The sequence below is a fragment of the Charadrius vociferus genome, unplaced genomic scaffold (genome assembly GCF_000708025.1).
Source record: "Charadrius vociferus isolate BGI_N301 unplaced genomic scaffold, ASM70802v2 scaffold125, whole genome shotgun sequence".
Taxonomy (NCBI): Eukaryota; Metazoa; Chordata; class Aves; order Charadriiformes; family Charadriidae; genus Charadrius; species Charadrius vociferus.
In genome coordinates this window covers 2,161,888-2,187,220 of record NW_009649036.1, presented here as the reverse complement: position 1 = coordinate 2,187,220, position 25,333 = coordinate 2,161,888, and the positions used below count along the sequence as shown (strand labels likewise).

The following is a 25,333-nucleotide window of genomic DNA, read 5'->3' as shown; positions in this document are numbered from 1 at the left end:
GAGACTGATTTTTCAAGTGTTCCTCCAGTCAGTGAGAGATGGTGGGCTGAATCTCTCCAGGCTGAGGATGGAACTGATCCAACACCTCCCCTTCTAGCCACTTGAGTAGAAACCGAAACTGTTGGTGGGTCTTACAAGGATGTCATGGACCTTAATCTGAAGGAGTGGCCAAAGGTAGTAGTGTTCAGACAGAGCCACCTCGGCTCTTCTGATAACTTCAGTGTTTCCTCTAGATGAGCCTACACAGCTTGCTGCCATGTGTGCTGGCCAGTTTGCATCCACTCCTGAGGCTACCAGTTCTGCCCATAAATGTTTTCCCCACAGGGTCACAGATTTCAAGCCAGAAACTAACTGGCGTAAAGCATTTCACCACAATGCCTCCTATTTAGGTGCCCAAATCCTCTGTTGGATCTTGCTCAGGACTTGTCTGAGCATCGTGTCTGCCCTTCTGCACTTTCAGCAAATCTATGTGAGAACCCCTTTCAAGAGAAGATGAGAAGTTCAGTTAAACACAGGGGAAGCACTGTCAAAGTTTTCTTTCACTCTTCTCATTAGAAAATTCTACTATGGCTGTTTCTTTACTATCCAGGTTTTCCCATAAGTGCTGCATCTCAAACACCTCTGGAGCAACAGCAGAAGTAACATTTTTTCCACCACTGAAGTTCTTTAGTTGTGAAGTCGTCCCAGAATCTGTTAAAGGCGGTGCAGTGTCAGCATTTGACACTGTACTATGACTATGGAAGCTCGGCAAACTCCATCGCTGAAGGTTTCTCTCAGGATCTGTTATAAAACCCGCTATATTACTACCATGGGGTTCATGTTTGGGCTCCCCTATCACAGTAGGAAGTGATTGATGCACCTCAGAGCCTGGGAGGTACGTAGTCATTTCTGGGGGGAAAAAAGGATGGTCCAGAAGAGACACATTTGCCTCAGTTAAGCTTCTTTGGAGCTTCTCTTCTGGCATGATTCCAGTACACTCTTTTTGCAGATCTGGTTTGCCCATTACATCAGGTGCTTTCTCCTCAGCTTCAGAGATGATGACCTCGGGAACTGGCTTGTTTGTCTCGGATGAGGTGTCACTGTCGCCGAACTGTGCCTCGTTCTTTGAGGTTTCAGTTATGGGTCCTAGATCTCTGCTACTATGAAGTCTATTACTTCTGTCAACTCCTTCATGTTTCTTCTTGAAGCTCGAAGTAGAATGTCTCCCTCTGGTGTGCATTTCCTGCAACCGTCTTATGTGCCCTTTTTCATCTGCTGGGAAAAACACTGAATTCTCACTTGTCTGCCGACTGTAGCGCTGGTGAGCTGGGGACGAAGGGCCCTCATGGACACTGAGAAACCTCTTGACTCTTCTCAGCACTGAATGTTGTCTTCGATGTTTCTCCTCTTCCCAGGGCCACTCTTCCCCATAGAGGAATTCAGTATCAGCCAGCCTGCCAAATAAAGCCGGGTAGTACGTGTCAGTTATGTACAGGAAGTGTGTGGCCTACATGCATATATATCCCACTGTCTCAGCAGCAAGACATCAGAACCAAGGCCCTAGCATGTCCCCAAGAAAGGGCATGGAAGGGGTGAGAAAGGGGTGAAGGTGCCAGGAAATAGTGTCCATGCCTTTGGACCAGCCAGATCACACAGAAAGCTCTCCACATCCAGATGTCTCCTCCTGAGGACCAGGCTGGGAGAGCATCCAGCCAGGCATCTGGCACCATTTCATATTTGGGCTGCAGCCCTCTGTGGCAGCTCCACATGGTTAGCCTTGTGCTTAGGTTGAGGGAAAGGGGAGAAAGAAATCCCGCTCAGTGCTGTAGATACTTTTCAGGAGAATCCTTCAGGCAAAAATAACAACAGGATGATGTTACTCCTGGAAGCAGAGTGTGGTGGTTTCAAAAAAATGTTGGAATTACTCAGATGGCCAAATCTCACTTACCTCTGGGGCACAATAGTGCGTCTGAAATTCCCACCTGTACCTGGTACTCTTCTGCCCAGCCTCGGTGGTTCATGAGAACAACTATTGCTGCATCTGCCAGGCAATTCAGTACACATTACTGACTCAGTGCACCCCAGAAGACAAGCCAAACTAGCCCAGTTGCCTGTCCTAAGGGCAAGAATGGCAAAGGGGCTCAGGCCAAACCCAAGGTGAGCAGCAAAGGGAGGTAACGTTAACCCAGAGGGACAGAGGAACTTCATCCGTCATTTGTGCAGATCACAGAATAGTTTGGGCTGGAAGGGACCTTTAAAGGTCATCTAGTCGAACCTCCCTGCAGTGAGCAGGGACATCTTCAACTACATCAGGTTGCTCAGAGCCCCATCCAACCTGCCCTTGAATGTTTCCAGGGATGGGGCATCTACCACCTCTCTGGGCAACCTGTTTCAGATGTTGGGGGGGACTGGAGAAGACTTTGGATTTGGGCTCAAGTTTTATATATCTGCTTTGGACTTGGATGAAATTTTAGACCTTGTTTTTGAAGTCTGCATAAGAACTACCCATTTTTTTTTAGAGAGATGAATAGAGAAACAGTTCAGAGGATAAAATAATTAATAGAAAAAGTCAACACATCAGAGCTCTTTGAATTTCACAGCAGTTAACATGGAGCTATTTTTCATTCACTCCCCCCTTTATTTTTTGTGTGAAGGACTTCTTATTAAAAAATTGTTTGCAGACTTAACAATGTTTCTTCTTTGCCACTTTTTCCCCTAGCAATTGCAGCAAAATTAATTATATTCTATGAGTTTTTCTTCTTTACTTTCTTTACTTTTCTTTTGTCCATTTCATAGTTTTTGCAGAAGGAAATAAATTCTGAAAAGGCTGTGTGTGATAAAAGGAACTCATATAGACCATTGTTCTTTGTAGTAGAATGCATGCAAAAATGGAAAAATAAGAGGAATAAAAATGAGAAAACACCAATTTCCAGGACAAATGAAGCAAAAAATTAAGCATATTTTATTTGATAAAGGCTGGAAAATTTTGGAAAAATTAAAAACTTCTTGAGATAAGTTTTAAAGTTAAAAAAATGGCTACTGTAAAGTTTTTTAAAAAGATTTTTAGATAAAAACATCTACTTGCCCTGGTATTTGTTCAGGCATGGTGGTATTTATGCTTACTGACCTCTTCTATAGTACAGCATGTCACAAGTGTTTAAACTCAACAGCTTCTAACATAACTGGGCTATCATTGATTTCTCGTATAGATCCTGACAACACGGGGCAATCCTATATCCTCTATATGTTTCTTTATATAGTTGGTTGATCTCAGCAAATAACCCCTCTTCGTTACCCCTTCACAAGATCCAACCGCTCCAACTTCCATGCCTAGATTATTAGCCAACGAAAAGTCATACAATGTTTAAGATCATTTCTTGTTTATCTTCACAAAAATCTATACTGATTTTAGCTATCATCTGCTAACAAAACAAGCAAAGGAATAGCTATTTTGCTAATTTGGGGGCGGTGTATGAAGAAGTAGTATTAATTAAAAAAGTATTAAGAAAAGTCAGTCACTGCCTTCAGGTGCCACCCTGTGCTCAGAGACTATCAACCAACCCTCCCTGCAAACATACCCTATTTATTAATTACACAGTTTAAGCAATGGGGGCACAACTCATATGAGCACATGGACCACTGGAGACATCATCCCACCACCACCAGCTTGTCTGTTCCCTCCCAGTAGCATCATCTCCCATCTCCATCTTCCCCACTCACAGTATTGTCACAGCCTGCAGCCTGTGCTGACTGTCCATCAGTCAATGTGGGCTGTAAGGGTGGCGATCTTTCTGATGGCATTAGTGCCACTCACCCCATTTCAATAGTCGATCCAAGGAACGAAGGAATACAGTAATCAGCAGCTGCTTTTGTGTAGGGTGGCCGGGCAGAGGAATCATTCCAGTAAATATCTTTCTCCATCCTTGGTAAATTCATGTGCATCTCGTCCACCGCCAGAAGTGAGACCTTAAATTTTTTTTTGGTATAAATCGTGTCACTTTCAACATAGTACAGTACAAGAAATAATCTGCTTTGTACTTCCTGGGTCAATATTTCTTTCAGAAACCCTTTAAAGTAAGCTGTGTATGCTGGCCTGGGCACTGGGAAGGGGCTCAGTATTATAAAATATACCCCATATACCCTCCTATGCTCATGAAAGCACAGGATTTATTGTAACTTGAGTCTTCTATGCTGCAAAGCTCTTTGTGTCAGATTGAAGTCCTTTCCTCATGCATGATGTAGTTAAATAGGCATGTGATCCTCCACGTGCTGTGGGAAATCTGTGTAGAGTATTAGTTGTGCTCCTTAAAATGCCCAGAGGTTAAGAAGCTTTCTGATAGGCTTTGTCCACATTTTGAGACATTTAGAACCAAGTATGTGACCATCCTGTTCTAGGGCCTTCAAATATATTTTATACAAAGGGCTCTGATGCACCACTGGGGCTTTGAGCAACCTGGTCTAGTGGAAAGTGTCCCTGGCCATGGCAGGGGGGTTGGAACTTGATGGTCTTTAAGGTCCCTTCCAACCTAAACCATTCTACGATTCTATGAATAGCCTGAAGTGGTGTTAAGCCAGAGAGCATCTTTGGCAGCATGAAGGCCTTTCCCACTCCTGCGTGTACCTGCATTGCTTCCTTTGCTGAATATGCTGGTTCTTGCCCTGCCTGTTCTCCCTTTAACACCTGGGTTCTGCTTTGCAGTCTCAGTGGTCCCCAGCAGACATGAATTCAGACAGCAGCTCAAACCTATGCATGGCTGTCTCTGCAAGGGGAGCAGTGGGTGCCATGGGACCTCTTCATGTCTTTGAGCTCCTTCATGGCATGACAGACAGGGCCTGTTTGAGAATTGTGGGTACCTGCAATAAACCTGTACCTTGGCCATCTCACAGCTCCTGCCACTGAGGGCACTGGCACCTATGCCGACCACAGATGTTGCCATGGGTGGCAGCATCACCACATTAATCAGGGGATGGGCCCTGCTTATTAGTTCAGGGCTCTGTTTGGTATTTTTGATATCTTTACTGCATTTTTTTTTTTTTTAAGGAAGATTCATATACAACATTGTAATCTCTAGACATTCAGATTAGCAAAACGCGTTCTCATCTCTGCGGGAATAGATGGCTTTTGGATTTTGCAGGATTGACCTACATTATGTGTTTTTCGAGGCATAAAGTAAGCTTATAGTTTGAGGTCAGCTGTTTGCATGTTTAGTCAGGCATCAAGAAATGCCAAATACCTAAATCAGGACGCATTAGCTTGTAAAAATAAAATCTGGGGATCACAGCCGTAGATACTCCTTCAGGGTAAGAACTTGTTTTGATGACACTTGTTGCCCTTAATTTGTACTGCGATACAAGAAACAGGGTTAAATGTAATGATAATCTATAGTACGGTAAAGCTGCAAGAAGAAATAACAACAGCAACCTGTAAATTTCTATCGATGCACCAGTTAGTTTCAAAATCATCATCATCTTCTCCAAATGGATTAATAAGTTGTTCAGCGACCTGAAAGGAAAATGAGACAGTGAATAGAGGTTGGCATGCCATGTCAGGACTGCTGCTGCAGAGAAAATAGGATCTGATTTTTCTCTCTCTCCCTGCCTGTCACTTGCAATCATAGCATACGCTCCGGCATGATGGTTTTGCCCGCCTAGCGAAGGAGCAGCTTGCTTTCCCTATAGATTCATACCTCGGTGCCTCGTTGGTGCCGTCAATCATGATTGTCAGCGCTGGCCTACTGGGAATTGAGACATGTCTGGGCCACGGTAATTGTCACATAAGATAGTCATTACCTTTCCTTACTGTTGTCTTGGGCTGATTGAAATGAATGAGTCGGCAGCTAGAGGCTCTGTTATTGCATTATGGTCTGCAGTACTCCACCAGCCCGTTGGGTCAGTATTCCTGAGCCCTGCAGCTGGAGTCTGCTGGACGGAGTACAGCTTGTCTCTCCAGCTCATCCCTCAGCCCCTGCTTCTTTACTGGGGGTGATGCTGATGGCATCCCTCTGAAGCCTGTCAGGGAAAGCAGCCCACCACAAGACTTGACTCAAGTGGACGCTGTGCATCATGCTAGCCAAAGCCTAGAGACACGATCCGAGTTTGTTTTTCAATTCAGCCTGCTGTTTTGGGTTTCTGTACATGAAGTGATTAAAACTGAAGGGGGGAAGCCCATCCTGTGGAGAAGGCAACCAAACAGTGAGCTCAGGCACCTTTGTGGTGAGACACCTTAGTCTGGGAACTAGGGTAGGAAAGGAAACCTCTCTGGCTGCCCATAGCCTTACCCAGTTCTGTCCCCCCAAAGGAATAAATAAATGGAAAACCAGCCAGAGACTGTCCCCCCCATCCCCATGATCACCAAAGCACACTGTGGGGAGAAAACTCATAGCTGCTGAGGGAGGAAAAAAAAGATGCAATAGGAAAACTTAAAAAAAAGAAAAAGGTTTAGGAAATTCAGACTGCTTCTCTATTTCTCAGTTCCTTGGTACACAGAGGTTAAATATCCTCTCCCCTTCATGCTTTTCTCCTTCTGTTTGTCTTTTTAAGTCCCAGTTTTGAAGTTGACCATGTTCTTGCTGACCTTCCCAGGCCTTCCTGGTGGTCACCAGGGCCATATGCGGGAGCAGTGGCCAGGTCCTTGGCTTAACGCAGATATGGGTGAAGCGACTGTATGATTCTGTGACTAAACAGCCCCACTCATGAACCTCGCTGTGGATGGCTACGATCTAAATAACTTATAGAAGTAAGACAGTCACTCCCTGGCTATCTATTCCTATGTGCCTCTGGATTGTACCAGTGACTAAGCACTTGCTGACTCTCCTAGGCCAGCACTTCCCAGGCCAGCGGCGGAAGACGACCAAGGAACTGCGGAGGGAGACTAACCTGACAAAAACACCCATAAGGCAGAAGGAACAACAAGAAGACAGGAGATGCCTCTGCTCACACTTGTTGGCCTGCCCCATGGCATTAAATTTTGGGTATAGCTATGGAAGTGCTGCAACAGGAATAAGCCAGAATGCAGATTGCGTTGCAGCTTTCCAGGGAAGACACTGGATCAGCTCAGTGTAAACTGGGGGATCGCCACTCAAAAATCCACTGCAAAACCTGTCACATGAGCTAAAAAAAGGGAACAGGGCTGGGACAAGAGCAGTGGCCTTTTGCTTGGCTGACCTGGTCCTGGCATGTGAGACATGACTTTATTCTCCGGAAAGGAATGTAGTGCTGGACAGCTAAGCCCTGTATTTGGACTGTCTGTCTATCCATGTAATGAAAATGGGGATTTAGAAGTGTTTCACGTGATGGGAAACTTTGCCCCTGTAGTGTATGTATAACAAGCCAGGCCCGAGGCCAAGGAATGAGCTCAGTTTAGCCATCATTTCTGAGGAACTGCCAAGTTACTGGAAGTCAATAGCCTGGGGGCCTTTCTGCAGCCTGGCAGCCAAAGCCCAAGGCACTCAGAAGGAAACCGGCCGTAACCTTCAAGACAGAAATATCCTGACTCGGGGGCACTGCAGGTTTGGACAAACCTCCGGTCTGAGAGAGCACTGCCGATATTAAAATTGCTTTTTAAAACAGCTTCTCCTCCTTTCATTCTTTTATGCAGAAGATTTTCACTACAATGGCATCTCCTACCTGCCATAGCCAGGAGTCGGCAGGAAGCCCTGAGTCTAACTGGAAGAGATGCTATGACAGCCTTGGTTGCTGATGAAGGGGAAACCATTCCCCCCTCAGGAGCACTAGCAGGGTGGTCAAGAGGAACAGCTGACAGTTTTGTAACCCACTAGTAAAAACTTGAAAGACATTGCCTAGAGATAAAGGCTCCCATTTCTGCAGGAGCAGCACACTTCCCTGGCCCTGCCAGCCTCCCCTCCTCTCTTCTGCTTCCCCTCCAGGCTGGTCACCACGCGGCAAATCCCTTTTCCCTCCCAGTTTTCTAGGATGCAGGACCAGAGGAGCTTGCCCCACAGGCACTTTACTATCCCTTGTGATCTGCTAGCTTGGTGTGTTGCTTTCTCTACTCCACCGTTCAGAGCTGGCTTTGGGAAGGGGGCTCTAAAACTGACCAATTTTGTGCAATTTATAACCTAACAGAAAAGTTAGCTCTAAGTTTCCAGCCGTGGTTAATAATCCCAAAAGGAAATTTTAATGCACATAGACCCTAATGTACTAATTTGCTTTTTATTTGAAACTTTTTCCCAGTTAGTCTACCTCGATACTCACTGCAGAGGAGAGAACTGCCGTGAGGTATGTGACTTAATTACTCAACTATCAGATCGATGGCGATATGTTAACTGACCGGGCATCAATGGACTGATGAGTAGCATCCAATTCCTTCTATAACTCATCTTTTTAATGATCGTTTTTATGCGATGGGGATGTAGCCAATATTGGCTGTCACTGTTTGATAGCCCTCTGGAACTGGAGACCTTTAATTGCCTGCATCTGATTAAGTTAACAGCAGATAGTAAAGGCTGGCTTTGATCATAAGAAGAAACTATGATTCAGTCCCTTGCAGCCCATGCCAGGTCTGCAGCAATATTTCCCGATCACAGAGTGGAGTGGGAGAAAGTGTTTTTTTTTTAATCTTTCATCTGTCATTTTATAGTCCCAAGTCCTGAGACCAAATTTTGCTGGAGTAATACTTCTCTGGGGAGTTGTGGCTGCACTGGTCCTACTGAAATGGGGTCTTTCAGGTTCCCAACTGTTTCTTACTGCAAGATCAGGAAGGTAGAATTAATAACGTATTGAATGATGTTTCTTTATGACTACAGGACACTTTGGGCTCAATCCAGCTTTGCTGTAACTCCTTTGGTGAATTTACAGTGTGCCACAAATCTGACACCTTCACTTCAGCTCTGACACCTTCACCAGCTCCCCTAGGGAGGGTTCCCCCATGACCTTTCCAGAAAGCTACTTTACCTTGAGCCATCCTGCGTAGAAGAAGAACTGTAACAGTGTGAAGATTGGAATGTAAAGATCTAAGTCATGTCCCTGATAACCTTGGTCAGTATCCAAAAATTGGCGCCCTATCAGGCAGGCAAAGAAAAAAGTATAGACTGCGAGAGTAACAACCTGCAAAGAACAAAACTTAATTGAAATCAGGCAATCATACAATCTTATGCATAACACAACAAATACCCAAAGGCTTCTGAGTGCCTTTTGCTATATAGTTTACAAATCTGTAGGGAGGTTTTACAAATAGAGAGGCCACAGGAATAATAGCCAGGAAGAAGACCCAGGAAACTTAAAAACATTTCAGTGCTTCCCTCCACTCTCCCAAATTATGCAAGGCCTTGATAACATCTCTGCATTAAATATGACTTAAATAGTTAGCCATGTGTCCACAGTCCCGTGGGAGTCAATGAGTGCTCAACTGCTCAGAGACTCTGGTCGAGTCTACGGATGTTTTGCACCAAACTCCCCTTTTCTGGAAAGTCTATTTCAAAATTTGTAAAGGATAATGTCTCAGTACCTGAGTATAGACCAGTGGAATTCCAACCCAGTCATAACCAAATAAAAGACTACACCAAGACCGGTACTTATTCATCTCCTACAAGGAAAAAAAAAAGAAAAAAACAACCCCCAACAAACTAAAATTGCATGAGGTTCAATTCTAAATGATGAAGATTTTGTTACAATTCATTTTTGCTCATGTGAAATGAGCAAAAATGGGCTGACCTGCTGGAAAGCAGCTCTCTGGAAAGGGACCTGGGAGTCCTGGTGGACAACAGGATGACCATGAGCGAGCAATGTGTCCTGCTGGCCAAGAAGGCCAATGACATCCTGGGGTGCATCAAGAAGAGTGTGGCCAGCAGGTCAAGGGTAGTTATCCTCCCTCGCTGCTCTGCCCTGGTGAGGCCACATCTGGAGCATTTTGTCCAGTTCTGGGCTCCCCAGTTCAAGAAGGACAGGGAACTGCTGGAGAGGGTACAGCAAAGGGCTACAAAGATGATTAGGGGACTGAAGCATCTTTCTTATGAGGAAAGGCTGAGGGACTTGGGTCTTTTTAGTCTGGAGAAAAGAACACTGAGGGGGATCTCATCAATGCTTATAAATACTTAAAGGGAGGGTGCCAGGGGGATGGGAACAGTCTTTTTGCAGTGGTGCCCAGTGATAGGACAAGAGATAACGGGCACAAACTTGAACACAGGAAGTTCCATCTAAATACGAGGAGGAACTTCTTTACTTTGAGGGTGGCAGAGCACTGGAACAGGCTGCCCAGGGAGATTGTGGAGTCTCCCACTCTGGAGACGTTCAAAACCCGCCTGGACACCATCCTGTGCAACCTGCTGTAGGTGACCCTGCTCTGGCAGGGGGGCTGGACTAGATGATTTCCAGAGATCCCTTCCAACCCTGACCATTCTGTGATTCTGTAAAAAGACAGGGAGATAAGAAAGTGTAGTATATGTAAATTGGTGTCATAATTATATCCAGCACCCCATTGTCACATTTGAATATTCACTTAGTTTATGGAGTTGGAATGCTTAGTATAGTACATATTTCTTCATAAATTATCTTATCTACAGTCTAGTAATACACGAAAGAGAACATATCATACGATAAATAGATGTTTGACCACGTAATGAAATATTCAGGGAGATTATCTTCACTGAAACTGATATTAAAATCTTCACTTTTTTTTTTCCTGCAGCAATGGAACAAGTAGGAACTTACAGTGACATTACATTAATTTTTTACTCATCAATTTATTGCTTCAGTGAATACCTTCTTAGTCATATCAATACAATCCCAGTGACCTGCTGCTGTGTGTGCTTGTGTGTAGATTGGTACACAGAGAAAAGTTGTATAAATCTTGAGTAAGATCGTTTAGATGGCACTGGAGAGTTGTGTGCACTAAATCAAATTACATAAGTGAAAACCTACTGCATAGCAATTTCAGATTAGTTTTCTGTAGATTTACTTTTTCTACTTACGTTCATCAATGTCTGCAGATCTACACTGTCTCGAATTCTTCCCTCTTTTCGTGCCCTCGATGCCAAATTTCCAAACCAGACAAATGGAACCCAGTATTTAAGGTGGGGAGACTTCAGGTCATCAAAAATTTTTCTTTCATATCTTGTCATAAAACCTATTTACATAAAAAAAAAGATGCAATTTATTCTGTGCAGTCAGTGCAACTGATGTTATAAATTTTGCATATGTTTGGATCTGTGTATGTGATATTTGCATAGAACTATGCAAAACACTATTTATAATTCTAACTAGTAGCCTCCTTCTCTTTTTTTTTTTTTCTGAGCTTTTTTGCCAGGATATATCTTGCTTGAAACAACTTATTTTCGCAATAACTACCTATGCAAAATCCCTCTTGATCTATATATGCAATAATTTGCTATTACTGTGTTCTCATATATCTGCCCGATGACATATTGTAGATACATATAATGCTAAGAATTCCGCAGATTAGTCTCTAGTTTCATACTCTGCTTTCAGAAAAATAAGGAACTGGATACATCAGTCAAAAAACTATCACTTTTCAGCAATGATGGCTTTTAGCAGCATCTTGACATATGTTACAAGGGCAGTTACGTGACCTTCTGATTCTGATAATATTTTGGTAAATCTGCAAAGCAGTGAGCGAGCCACAAGAGGATACAAGCGCGTGCACGAAACAGAGCTCAACGGAGAGCGTGCCTTCTGCCAGAGAAATACTTCCTTGCCAGATTGTGTTTCATGTTTTCTTTGGGGTTACGAAGGCGTGCAGAGATGGAAAAGGAACCACGCACGGAAACCCCGCTGCTAGCGGGACACCGGGCCAGGTGACGTGCTGCGGGGCTGCAGGCTGAGGCCACTCTCTGCCTGGCAGTTTGCCTTGCCGGGGTGCTGTGAAGGTATTACGTTTCCTGCAGAGTTCCCCTGGCCTTGTGAAGCCCTGCTTCCTCCCGCTGCAAGCAAGTCCAAGGTCAGATGGCAGCGGAGCCAGGGCTGTGTGGGACACAACCTGCACCAGAGCAGCTCGCTGCCTGGGACTGGCATAGGAGCTGCTCTGGTTTTTGGAGCGACACCTCTAACCCCTTGGGTAAGAAGGCTCTGTCCTCCTCCCACCCAGCCTTTGAGAAAAACAACCTCGGAAAATTCATGAACGGGAACTTCACATTTTCCTTTGTCCAAATCTTGGACTTTCTGGGTTTGGAGCAATCATCAGGGTCGAGGATCTTAGTTTTTGCTCTGGGGTGTGTGTGTGTTTGTCACCTACTAGGGCGGGTATAAGGCTTCTTTTGTGGTGTTGACACTAGTTCCGAAACAGGACAAAGTTAGTAGCATGGCAGCTCCAAAATAAGTGGCTCAGCCAATTAATTACAAGTTTGAGTGCTGAAATTTCAATAAGGGAATGGAGAATAGATTGGAATTTTTTTCTAGTCTCCAACAAGTAACTAAGAATCTGCCTGTTGTGGCTAACGCTGCTAATGATATATGAAGCAGCAAAAATATAACTATACACAAACTCAGTTGTGTTTCGTATAAAAATATGAATAAGATAAGAAGAGATTTGTTAAACACAGTGGCCTTCTTAAATATTCTCTTGTTGAGGAAAATGTCACTGTTGTACAGTTGCAATAAGTCAACACAGGAGGTATGAAATACTGCAACTACAGAGAAGGAACACAAGGGCAAGACAAAAAATTTTGTGGAAGAGGGAAAGTTCATCAGCAAGATACAGTACTCTTGCAGTATCCTGGAATCTGAGAACACAATATGATACAGCTTTTAGAAGCTCCCTGGGCAGTTTGCAGCCAGCTTTCATAACTAGCTACACAGAAATAATGAGGCAACAAGACAAATTGACCTGCTAGTCATGACCCCTGACTCCTAAAAGTCAGTCTTTCAAAGGCTGCCTTTGATTTTTGGCTGGCCAGCCTGCTCGTTACTGGGCAGGAAAAGATGTTTCTATCAGGCTGAAACAGACAGCTAGAATATCAGAAAATTGACAGTCTGGAGTAAACACTGGATGCAAGTCGCTTGAGAGGCCCTGGGAAGTCATTATCCGGAAGGACACAGCCTGAGGGGGTCACAAAGAAGAGCAAAGCTGCAAGGATCAGTTCAGCTCTCCAATGAAACCGGGTACCTTCTTGTTCAGAAAAGCTCAACACAACACCGTTCTTTTAATAACAGCATTCAAATTGTCATTATTTTTAAAGGTAAGGTGTTTGTGTTTATATTAATTAATTATTGTCTTTGATGGATATTAATAATGCCTAGTATTCTTATCAAATATGAAAATATGAAACAGTTCTGCATTGCTTTTACTGCTGGTGAAGGTTATAGCAATACAAAAACCATGCAGTTCCAAACCACTTGCTGTTATTGCAGTGGTAAAGAAACACTTTATATTCCATCAAATACAGGGGAGGATATCAAACCTCAGTTATTAAAATTAAATGGTTTCTAAATATGGTCATACTATTTTTATTTAAGAGTATTCAAAGAATTAACTGAGGAACTCTCTGAACAAGACCACTGGTTTTGACAAGCCCTGGAGGACTGGAGCAGCTCCAGAAAACTGGAAATATTTGGCAAATACTGTGCCAAGATCTTAAAAGGGATTATCTAAGGAATTACAGGGCACTGAATCCTTGCAAAAGCATGAAAAGCTTGACATGGATGCAATCAATAAAGAATCAAAGGACACTAATGTGAACAGTGTCAGCCAAAGTGGTCTTATGGGAAAAATCTTGATGAGAACAGAAGCCTGGCTGGGAAAAGTCACTTGAGCTTTGCCTTAAGTGATTTGGAGATATCCAGTTCTCCTGTCAAAATGGAATGGTTTGAGACAAGACTGGTTCAGAGCACCCATGCCAAATACTCTGAAGGCTAGTGGTTAGAGAAGAAGGAACTGGAAAGGGGTCATCTCCCATACCTCCAGAGTGCGCAAACAATGGTCAAGTAGATAAAAGTTTCACTTTCTGCTTCTGTGTTATGTGGGAAAGAATTAATTTAGGTACTTCACTCCAGTAGAGGGTTTGGGACTGCAAAGTTCAGCTGTCCGTAGGTATTCATGTAGTTGGGCTCACACCTCATGTTTCTCTTCAGCATTTCCTATCAGCTGTTTTGGGCTGCTCCCTGCCCAGCTGCTGACTCATTACTCATGTTTTTCAAGACTCGGGTTCTTGAGCACCGAATATCCCTCTCACACCTTGCAGCCAACGGGATTGGTACGCTCAGGACTGCTGCAAGACAGCTGACACTGAGTGCATATGTGCTGCAGTACTCAGCGTCATAATGTCATGAATCTACATGCATCTACTGCCTACAGCTCCATAAGGAATGCTAAAAGATTAAAAAGAGTTTAGAAAAGAGTTAGGAGGAAGATCCACCACTGAAGAGCATACCTTGTAGGGACAGACTACAGAAAGTGAAGCTCCTAAGTTTATTCAAGCCTTTATGCACTCTGCTATCAGTTAGCTATTGACAGAAAAACGGTCTTTTCATCTAACTAGAAAAAGAACGACCCAAACCCATTATAAAATTCAGTGACTAGAGGATGACTTTGTGCAAGTTTAGACTGAGAAAAAAATTTCACTTTCCAACAGCAAGTTCACCATTGTGAGTGTCAGTTCACCTAGGATGCGGCGTAGTCTCCAGTATACCCAGTTGAATTTTAAATCAGGGCTGGTTATATTCCTAGAGGGTATTATAGCTCAGTCAGAAATTGCAACATGATAAAGGACGTCGCGAGGAAGCTTTTTGCCTTGTGTAATGGATGAGTCAGACTAGATTATCATGATAACTGTTCTCAGATTTAAAATCTATGAATTTAAGCAGTTCATTTGCTGAAAAGAGAAATGCGTAGCAATAGTTACCCTGTGGCAGTTCTCAGTATGATAGCAAAAATGCATAATTGGCAAAAGTTGTTTCAGTGACGACTGTGCTGTAAGTATCAGATTCTGCCACTCACGTTTATATTAAATGCTGCACTCCCATGCCGTCTGATATGTAATGCCATAGGGAGCTAGGGAGGGGATAATTGCAGAGTACTGTCTTAATCACTGGATGTTAATATGAACAAAATATACCCTCAAGTTCTCAGTACTGTATCAACAAAATTTCTGTGGCACAATATGCATCAAAACTTACAGAATAAATACTGAAATACACAGACCTGACTACACTATCAATACTTAGTTATACAGTTTATAGTAGAATATTTTCCACTGTTAAAAAAACCCAAAACAACCAAAAGTTGTTTTCCAGTCTACAATTTTTGTACAACGCTGTGACATTTTGTCTCTTTTGGAACAGATTGTCTTTAGCAATAGGGAGGCAGAGCTGGATTAGCCTGCTGGAAATGTTGTAATTTTCCAGTGTGTACTAGAAGCAGATTGCTGGGGAGAGTGACAGAAGCTCCCTTGACCTCTCTCAGGCTCAGGTAAACAGTTTTGTTGAACAGCACAAGGAAGACAACTTCAAAATCCAACTGACTCAAACATAAATGATTTTTTTCGGTAAGATCAGTACATTCTGCCTGGATTTTTTTTTTTTTTAATATCCAAAGCTTCTCACACATATTTGAAATGTGTATATGTATATACACACTGCATATTTTAACTTGCTACAACTTTGCTTACTAATCTCTGCCAAAGGAATAATTTTAAGAATGCAAGACGTTCAGTAAAAAATGTATGAATTCTCCTATTTGGAACAGATCCCCACATCTCTGCACTGGTGCCCTACCCCTGACACTGACCATGCCAGTCAGAAGGCATGGTATCACACCTTGCCTTTAAATACTCAGCGGTCAGTCCTTCATAGACAAGCAAGTCCTACATAGACAAGTCTTACGTGACTGAACTCTCTTCCCCATCATCGTGCTCTCTGTATTACCAAAACAAACAGAAAATAAAGACATGTTTAATAAGTAGCATATTTATCCCTGAAAAACTAGGCTTGAGGTGAGGTTGTAAATTTAAAGAAAAAACCCTTGGCGTTGGGGGTTTTAAGTATATCACAACACTTAAAATGTGCAATCTACTTAAAATGCATTCCACTTAAAATAAATTGAGACAAATCTGTACTTGTGAAGTGCCTGCAGAGATCAATCTTTGATGCACAAGATAAAGTTACATCCTAGACATCGGGGCAATGCCATATAAAAAGTCACCATTCCTACTGCATCATATGACAGCACAACTACATTATTTTTCATGCTTTGAAGAATGTCATACCTACTCCCTATACCTATGTGTTCGGTGCAGGCCTACTGTCTCCACGATGTCTGAGAGCAGACCCACACAAGAGCCTCAAACTCATTTCATTTCTATAGCGTCGCTAGATCAAGACTTTAAGAGCATTAAAGATGCACATAAGGGGCACGTTTTTTAAGCCACTGACAAAAACATGGCAGCATTGACATGGGTTAGTACAAGGCACACATGGGGCCAAAGAGGAAGGAAAAAGAAGTCTGGCTCCTTCCCTCCCTGTGCCCCCACCTCTGAGGGAAACGAAAGGAAAGGAAAGAAAAGACATTTTGGGGAGAAGGCCTCATAAGTACCTGCGCCTACCACATGGTCCATGGTGGGGAACCTTTTGTACACGGCTGTGCTCACAGAGCGAAAGATCAGCAGAGATGTTAAATTCACGTAACGCATGAGAGTCCTCCTCAACAAGCGCCCATATTCATCTCTGCCCTGGACACAGCTAGAGATGAGGAACATCAGTCGATCTGGCCATGGTAAGTTCACAAACTGGTTCCACCAGCGATTCACCACCAAAGTAACGTAGAAACCTGGGGGTTAGAAGCAAAAAAAAAAAAAAGTCTAGCGCCTATCAGGATTTCTGTTTAGGTTACTTTGATTTAGCTTGCAGAGTGTTATTCATATCACTAAGCTGCCACATTTCCCAGAATAAATGCAGTAAGTCACGTCAAAACCCAGGATGCAATCAATGCTAATTATTTAATAGACACTGCAACTTAATGGCCCATTCCAGCTGAGTATCTCATACACATGAGCTTCCAAATTTTCTCTTCTGTAGTAAACCTTGAGTGGACTTAGTGTTTTGAAAGATCAGGCACAATGTATCAGTGTTAGTGGGAACCATATATATATATGTATGGAAACTTTACTCTTTTGTTGGTATATTAAGAACATGAGCATGAATGTTGATGTGACAAAACCAACTTGAATTTAAGGAGACCTGTTGGAAGCTGTTTATTTTGTTGTCAGCCTCTAACCTGCCATAAGCCCCTCAGCTCTAAAATATTTCCATGCACGGACATTCACAAAATGCCTGAACAGAGACTGCATTGGAGTATAATTTTGCATGTAACCGGTACTTACCAAGCACAAAAGTTACTGGGATTTGTTCAGCATATTTGTCACAGTAAATTGATAATTTTTCAAAGAACCGTTTTTGGCTACCTGTAAGAAAAAATCTGCAGCAAAAATAAAATGTATCTGTCCTTTCATAATATTCTGGCACTAGCTACAAAGTGCAAATATGTATAAATAATCAGGCATGTGCAATCAGGAGTAACCCTGGCTAATGTCTTCAAGCAAATTCTTAAAGGTAATGTGCTGAACACTTTTGGCATGTAATAAAGAAGCTGGAGGAGAAGACAATATCATTCCCTGGTCTTTGCAGCTTTCTCATGACTAATTTGACTGGCACTACTAATTAGGATCAATGCACCTGGAGAATTAGCTTGCTATCTCATACAGACATACGCATGATAGCAAGCCATAAGTCTGCAAGTAGAGCTTGCTCTCCTTTTTCAGAGGGCTACTTCATCAAAATGCTCAGGTCTGCTTGAATTGCAAAAGGTTACCAGTCTAACTGTTCTTATTTGAAAATGCGATGTTGTTGCAGCAGTTTTTTTACTCTTACTCCTACGAAATTTTTCTTCTCCACAAGATTAAAAAAACAACTGTATTTATTTTGCAGTGAGGAAAATATTCACCAGATGATAGAAAATGCGTGGAGAATGGCAGCGTCTGCCTATGGAAAAAGATATCTAATGAAATACAACAAGCTTAAATACAAACAATTTTTTTATTTGTATAGATGAGTATTACAGTTATTCTTTGATTTCATATAAAAGGAACACGTGACAAATATTTGGCGGGTTTTGCTTACAATTGTGCAATAAAACCTGGAGCATGTATAGAAAGCTTTCCATGGTGCATTTACCATGGTCTTTAATTACCTAACATTTCAGTAAAACTATGTTAATTTAAATAAATGTCAGACTCTGGCGTTTCTTTACATATTAATGCTGTAATTTTCTTTCCAAGTTCACAGGTATAGATTACTGAACATTTTGGAAAATTAGTGATTTATCACAGACAAACTGAAGCTCATTTTCTCCTTGCTTCACATGAAAAGCAAACACTGGGGTCTAATTACAGATCAAGGTAAGAGCTGAATCATGATTTTGATACTTCCGTGTAGTGTGTTTCATCAATTGCAAGTTTCACTGTACTAATTGATGCATTGCACCTGTCACACCAGTGTTTAATTTACACCTTGGTGGAAGAAGCAACTCTGCTAATGTGTGACCCCCCCCAGGTGCTGGGTGACACACAGGTAACAACCCGTCTGGTTTCCACGCAGTTTTGCTTGGCCCTCTGCAAGCTTAAAAATCGTTTGCCATGCCATCCTAGCCTTAAGCAAGACTTTGCTTTTCCTAACTATATAACCTGGCTCACAAATTATTACCTTTCAAGGTTGTTAAGGAAATTACCACTGAGCAACTAAAGATATAGTTTTGCAAGTAGAACGAAAGGTCTATACTTATCATTTAAGGCAGAGAGGCACTCTCGCCACCGCCAACTCGACATCAGAACGGTAAAAGCTATATAATATAGGCTAGCTATGGGTGTTTATTTAGCCTAATTTCTGTAGGATGGTTGCTCAACACTGGGCTGAAAGGAGAATCAGCTGAATATGATAGGCAGTATTTTATTTATACCCTACATGCTTTCTCTAGAACATTAAAGTAAATGTGGAAAGGAAAGGACATTAGAAAAGGTTCAAGGAAAAGCCAATAATTATGTAGTAACCTCCCCCCCAAACATCATTCATCAGCCTAACACCATGAGGTGTGAAACTTCAGTATAACATTTAATGAGATGTGAATTGGAAGGAGTATACCTGTATAATACACTTATCGCTGTGTAAAGAGTAGCAAAAACAATAAATTCTCTGTACAGCAATTTGTAGATGCTGCCTTTCCACTTTAGGAGTAACCTGTGAAATCCAAAGAAAGTGGCATTTGCTACTTTGCTGGAATAAGTGACTGTCATCGTCTTGGCAGGCTGTGCCTAGAAACAGCAGAAGAGAAGCAGAAACCAACAACATTTTAGACAGCGTATCCTATCCTGGATACCCCCTTGTATAGACAGATACATACACATATAAAGATAAAATAGTATATGCATATATAAATACATGCTATGTGTGCTTCTATATATATATAGAGAGAGAAATTGAAAAATCTTGCAGTTACAAGCCCCATTGAGACCTGCAGATTGACTGATGCAAGGCTGTATTTGGGCTTTACCTCAAAGGCCACCCAAAAGTGACAGATATCACTGAATGCGGCTGCCTTCCTGGGCAGCAGGGGCAGGGACGCGTTACACCTCTGAAACCTCTGCTTACTCTCAGTTTGCTCCGCTCCGATGGGAGCAAACAAAAGGAAGCAGATGTGCTTGAATTTTTTTTTTCAGAACTTAGTCAGCACTCCAGCAACAGAAGTAAAGCTAAATTTCACAAATGCACCTTCCTCCCCAGCCAGTATTTTTAGCTGGCTTTGGTAATTATACTCATCGAAAACCAAATGAGATTTGGAGACAGCCTCTTTCATGACTGGTTACGATGGCAGCTGAGATCAGCTGGGGAACCCTGTTATTTCGGCAGCTAGACGTACTGCTCATCAATACTTCAGCATTGCATGGCCACGCAAAGAAAGCCATAGGATTGCTCAGGTAGGCAGCGTGCGAGACAGTGTAATGAAAGCAGTACTAAAAATATACAGGTAAATATTTTATGCTGGGTTTGTTACTTGCTTACCCAGTATAGGGAGATGCTACAGGAAGTTTATGTACTAACAAAAAAACCCTAACTCCAAATGTGAAAGCAGTTTTGTACAGCATGCAGGAAAGGGAGGAACTAAGACAAGCACAAAGCCTCAGGGTAGTTATTGTGCGCCAGAAATATGATTCTTGTCTATATTTTCTTGATGCCAGTGTAGGTCATTTACTCTCAGAAAAAAAATCTGAACCCATAATTAATAGATGGCTTGATAGTATTTTATGCAACTTGGCTGTCTCTGATGCAGAGCATAAAGTAAGCCATTAAAATTCAGCTGTAAAAGTGCCACTTTTTCTTTTAGTCACCAAGGGAATCAGCAGGGAAAAGACACCATAAGCGTCCTATTGCTGACAGATTGTCTCTTCTTGTCTGTAGAACAGCAGCTCAAGGTTTGCCAGCGTGTGCTTGGAGAAATTTTTTTTGTGTTATTGGTTTTTTTTTAACATGCATGAGTTTTATTCTTTAGCATCCAAATGATAGTTTTCCTGTTTCTGAGACTTGGCACAGGCCTTTAATTTTTTTGTTGTCATTGTTGAACTCTAAAAAGTTCAGTTCATGAGCCAAACTGGCTGACTGGTGTGCAGAAACGCAGTCCTGTATGCTAAAAAGCCCGCGGCCATGATGCAACGCTTAAGAAAATGGAAGCAGAGATTTCCATTCTCCAGCAGGGGCTTTACAAACAATGGGAGAAGCCTGTGGGAGGGGAGGAACAGGGTAAAAAAATACTGTTAATGATACACTGAGTTTCCTGGGATCTCTGTAATAGGCTTTAGTCCTTGCCCATTAATGCTAGGGAGTATGTGTGTTCAAGCCATATGTCAAGAAGTGTCTTTCTATCTCCCCACTAATAGCCAATTTGCAATGGAAACCTCCAGTGGGACTGCCTGTGTGTGAGGGCTTAGATACAGAAAAGAGATCTGATAACATGAGGGCTTATAGCCTGGTGGGAACCTAGATCCTCAGCATAACACAGTGCAATGATTAGAAGATGAAGTTAGACAAACGCAGTCTGAATTAAAACATAAATTGCTGACTGTGGGGGCACCGAATATCGGAACAGGGGACTGGATAGATGCCCTGTAGTTTAGGATCTTTAAGAAGAGAGCGTATAGTTTGTCAAAAGATGATCTTCAGGAGGAATTCACAAAGCTGGGACATACAGGGTTGGGGCTGAGTGGCTCTGCTGGTCTACCCTGGTATCTGGGCATCTGTGAAACTCTCTGATCAGTCCCTTCTGTCCTGGGCCACAGAGGGAATAAGATTGCCTGCAGTGCCCTCATGACATCTGCAGCTCTTCAGGAAGGCAGTGATTAGTGTCAAATCCACAGCTCTCAGTTTCTGCATATGGAGTTCTGGAAGGAGTCATCCTCCCAGGCCATCAGTGACTAGAGAGCACCAGAAGCTGGCCTCTAGCTGAGCTGGACAAAATGGCTCCAAGAGAGCTGCGGCAAATCCTGCCTCACAAGGCCTTAGTGGATGGGTTTTGGCCACAATTGCAGAGCTGTAATGATAATAGAATTCAGAATTAAGAATATTCCCCCCCCCGCCATTAGACTGGGAGAGGAGAGTTTTCTCTGCAAAGTGCAATTTGCCTGCTTGATTCAAGCAACTATATTTCACTTAATCAGATTCCAGCCATCTCTCTTAGCACTTTACTCGATGCCCTTGGCTTGGAATAGAAACTCTTCACGTTAGCTTGGGAGGCACTGGATGCCCGCAACTTTTTCTTTTTGCCTCTGAAATGGGGCAAAGAAAAGTGGGACTGTTACCGCAATTTTAGGCTTTGGTGCCTTGATTTCCTTGCCCTGCCTTGCCTGTGATGCACTCTGTTTTAGTTTCCTGCTAAGCAAATGCTTTGTTGAACATTTATCATTGGGTTCATATAGGGACTTCAGGGTAATATAATGTAATGTCCTGAAATATACATTAAGTCAGATTAGGTAACCTAAGATTCTGTTAGACTATACGAAGCTATGAAAGACAGCTATGTATCTGTCTGATTAGATTTCACAACATAGCAAACACAGGTTTAAATCTGCACTTGTGTTTTTTGCTCTGGGAACAACCACAACCACTTGGGTACAGTCCCGTCCCCCCTCAACCAGTGGGAAGTTTTGGCATAAAGCCTTGCGCGGGGTCTGGTTCTTGCGCAGTGGTCCCAAGCCCTTGGTTCATGAGCAGCATGTTGACTGAGAGCCCTTCCAACATTACTCATGGTCATAGGAAATTAAAATGCTAAAACTGAGACAGACAGGAAGAGCAAAGCATAACGATGCCCCCCAGCACATTCCTTCCTGAGCGCTGTTTTGGCCCTGGCCGAAGAAGGACAGAGAGCATTAGATTAGATACCACAGGAACCAGTGCCATGAAAGACTTTGCTGTTAATCATGTTGCCCTTAACTTCATTAGCAGATAGAGGGCTAGGCTTTCTGCTGGTGTGGATTTGTGGAGTTTTGAGGACATAACACAAGTTATGCCCATTTTTTATGCCTCCAGAGACTTTGGCTCATATCCGTGACGCTGCTTTTCCTTTTGCTCAGTGTTTGTTCTCTCTCAAAAACTTTCTCAAGCACAGGTTGAAACATGAGTTAGATATTACTCCACTTTTGCTAAGATCATCAGAAGCATTTAGGCATAAACACCTAAAAATAAAATGGGTTTTTTTTTTCCCCTTACTAATATTGAACCCAACTGTAAATGTGATTTTTGTCCGGCTGAGAATTTCAGGATGCATTAGGATTCAGAGAAAAACCACAGTAAAAAATAACAGCCATCAGTGTTTCCTAACTGACCATGAAAGGCACATTACAGAATGTATAAATAAATAGTGCCTCTGTGCAGACCTACCCCTTGTCATTGTATCACCTTATTTCTCCGTTTATGGCATAGTAGAGAAAGTGAGCGAGAGAGATTTGAGTTAAGCCAACTATAAAAGCATATTAAGCGCACGCTATATCCACTGACCTGCTATTTTGATTTGGCAATCCAAGCCCGAAGGCAAATCCTGGACCCTTCCTCTTCCTCAGACGTCCCAAACAAGGTCCCCTTCAGGTCTGCAATTGTCACCTTGCTCTTCCCTTAACCTGAAGCAAGGGGTTGCTGCTGCTGAGCCCCAGGAGAAGTGGACTGACAAGAACAGGGGTTAAAATGTCTTTCCACTTCTGGAAGTCTGTTTTTGCCAAGTACTCTGTCCTGTCAGTTACAGAGGGAACAAACGCAAGCAGCAGCAGCAGCTGCTGATCTTGCTCTTTTCTAGTCTATAATTATAACGCCACTTGCCATCGGAAGGACCCCTTTCATTCGAATAAAGAATCTTGCGACGGTTTGGCTGGCACCTCCAGTTTTCTACATTTTATTTACCATCCCCAAAACGGGGTGGACAAGAAGGGAGCATTTTTCTCTGAGATTTTGCTTGAAAAGTATGATCTCTCTGAGCCAGCCCTGCGAGGACACATCAGTGAATAGCACTGACTACATCTGAACGGGAAGACCAGAGACAACCCCACCAAACTTGGGAATATGCCTCAGCTGCACCTCAGTGCCACCCTGGAGCACACCTTTGCTGCATGGCTGCGCTGCTGATTGGAATTGGGAAGTCGGGACTCTAGGATATGCTGCAGAAATTATCCATCCCTCAAAACAGGCAGAGTTGCTGTTACCAAAAGACTCAATGAATCTATTCATGATGGTATATTTCAGCATGGGAAAGCCCTTCTGCGACTGGAGGATTTGCACAGGACTTCTTCCTCCCTTCCCCTTTGTAAAATGAGATGAACTCTGTCTTTTATGACCCAGGGCATTAAGAGGGAGCTGTAAAAGGTGATAGACTGTGAAAGCCCACGAGATGTCATATAATGTTGCCATTAATCTCTACGGAGAATGAAATAATGTGACTGTGAAGTAAATAAAAAAAAAAATCGCAGGGGGAGAGAGTAAGCAAGATTTATAGATTTAATACATTTTATGATGAAAGGTTTTTTCCCTCTGCCTGAGTCGCGTTAAGCTATTTGAGACCACTTATTTAATTAAAACTCTCTCAGAAAGAAAATAAGTTGCTGCCATTGTTTGCCTTTCTTCTCGTTGGCAATGGCAGAAGGAAGATACTTTGATGTCAAAGCAGGCGAGACATTAGACTGTGGCATGTGTGTGTCAGGCAGTGGCCTGTGGCAAAAGATGACAAATCATTTTAGCATTCAGTGACTTGGCATGAAGAAACATACTGCCTGATCCTATTACAGTGACTGCCCTCTGCAAGGAAAACTCCTAACAACAGGGATATTTTAAGGTCACTGGTAAAATAATTACTTAGACCTAAAACATTTTTCTTTGCTGAGTATAATCGTTTGCTGGTCTTGCCGAGCAGTAAATAATAGCACCTCTGTGTGTCAGTGGGTATCAGGTGGTTTTCCTGGCGGCTCTTCGGTTTTCCTGCAGATTGGGGCAGCTAAGATTGCTCCACTGGCTCTGAGCTGTTTTGCAGAAGACACAAGATTTAGAGCTATGTGTTCAGAGGCAGAAATGAATACAGGTTTCTAGCTGTGTAGCTCCATTGTGACTGCTTTTGCAGGAAATACTCCTCTTTTTGTATCACTAAAGCGTCCCTAAGTCCTTGCTGGATTTTTCCCAGAGAGAGGTGATGTTTTTATCTCTCCTTCGTTTCCCCCCTCCCCAAGAGAAGCAGACTTGAGAGCCCTTGCTAACACAGGCTGCTCCATGGCTTTACTGCAACCCCTGACTTGATTGAGCACATTCTTTTCCAGCTAGTTGTCCTCCCATTTTAAGCTGTCTGGCCCCCATAGGTTGCCTTGGTCCACCTGAATGTGGGAGGAAGGTGGGTGGGGAGAGAGTGGTAGCTTGTAACTGCTACTGCAACATCCCCAGTTAATGAGCTTACTACCTTTTCTAGCTGATGCCAATATCTGTGTTAGCATGAGTGAGTGGGGACATTTACTGTAAATTTTAAGGCAGTCTTACATTTTGATTCGACTCTTCAGTTTAGCTTTGTATCAATACTTTGAATCCACAACATTACTAACACATTGGTGGTGGGCTCCAAAAGCTCCCTTAGTACAGAAGGGTTGTGAAAGCCATCACAATAATTCCTTTGGTTCAGCAAGGACTAGCTACAGAGCTCTGCAAAAATCATTTTTTTCAAGACATTAGCAGCTTCCTTCTGCTCTAGGGGCAGAGGATAAAGAAGGGGATTCGGGAGGAGGAAAACAACAGTGAATGCTTTTCCCAATCTGACAAAAGTGTCAGCTAAGCCCTAGGACTGAGAAAATATTGGTTAATGACAGTCACATTCCTTTGCTTC

At 42.8% G+C, this 25,333-nt stretch overlaps 1 protein-coding gene across 1 annotated transcript; it reads right to left on the bottom strand.

Annotated features, from left to right (window-relative positions):
- Positions 1 to 526: 526 nt before the first annotated feature.
- BEST3 (bestrophin 3) lies at positions 527 to 19,232 on the bottom strand. The gene is made up of 9 exons (XM_009887787.1): positions 19,081 to 19,232; positions 17,268 to 17,362; positions 16,481 to 16,714; positions 10,908 to 11,062; positions 9,446 to 9,523; positions 8,893 to 9,045; positions 5,402 to 5,482; positions 3,794 to 3,945; positions 527 to 1,433 (listed from the first exon to the last, which is right to left on the bottom strand). Exons 1-9 carry the CDS (start codon positions 19,230 to 19,232, stop codon positions 527 to 529), a joined length of 2,007 nt encoding a protein of 668 aa, XP_009886089.1.
- Positions 19,233 to 25,333: the final 6,101 nt, after the last annotated feature.

Bases quoted from the DNA above. Each gene is read 5' to 3' on its own strand.
- BEST3 (XM_009887787.1), bottom strand. From the start codon at position 19,232: ATGACAGTCACTTATTCCAGCAAAGTAGCAAATGCCACTTTCTTTGGA. The intron at 17,363-19,080 runs GTATACTCCTTC...TTTTTGCTGCAG, and splicing joins GCGATAAGTGTATTATACAG to ATTTTTTCTTACAGGTAGCC. The intron at 5,483-8,892 runs GTAAAGTAGCTT...TTTTCCTTTCAG, and splicing joins TCTACGCAGGATGGCTCAAG to GTCGCTGAACAACTTATTAA.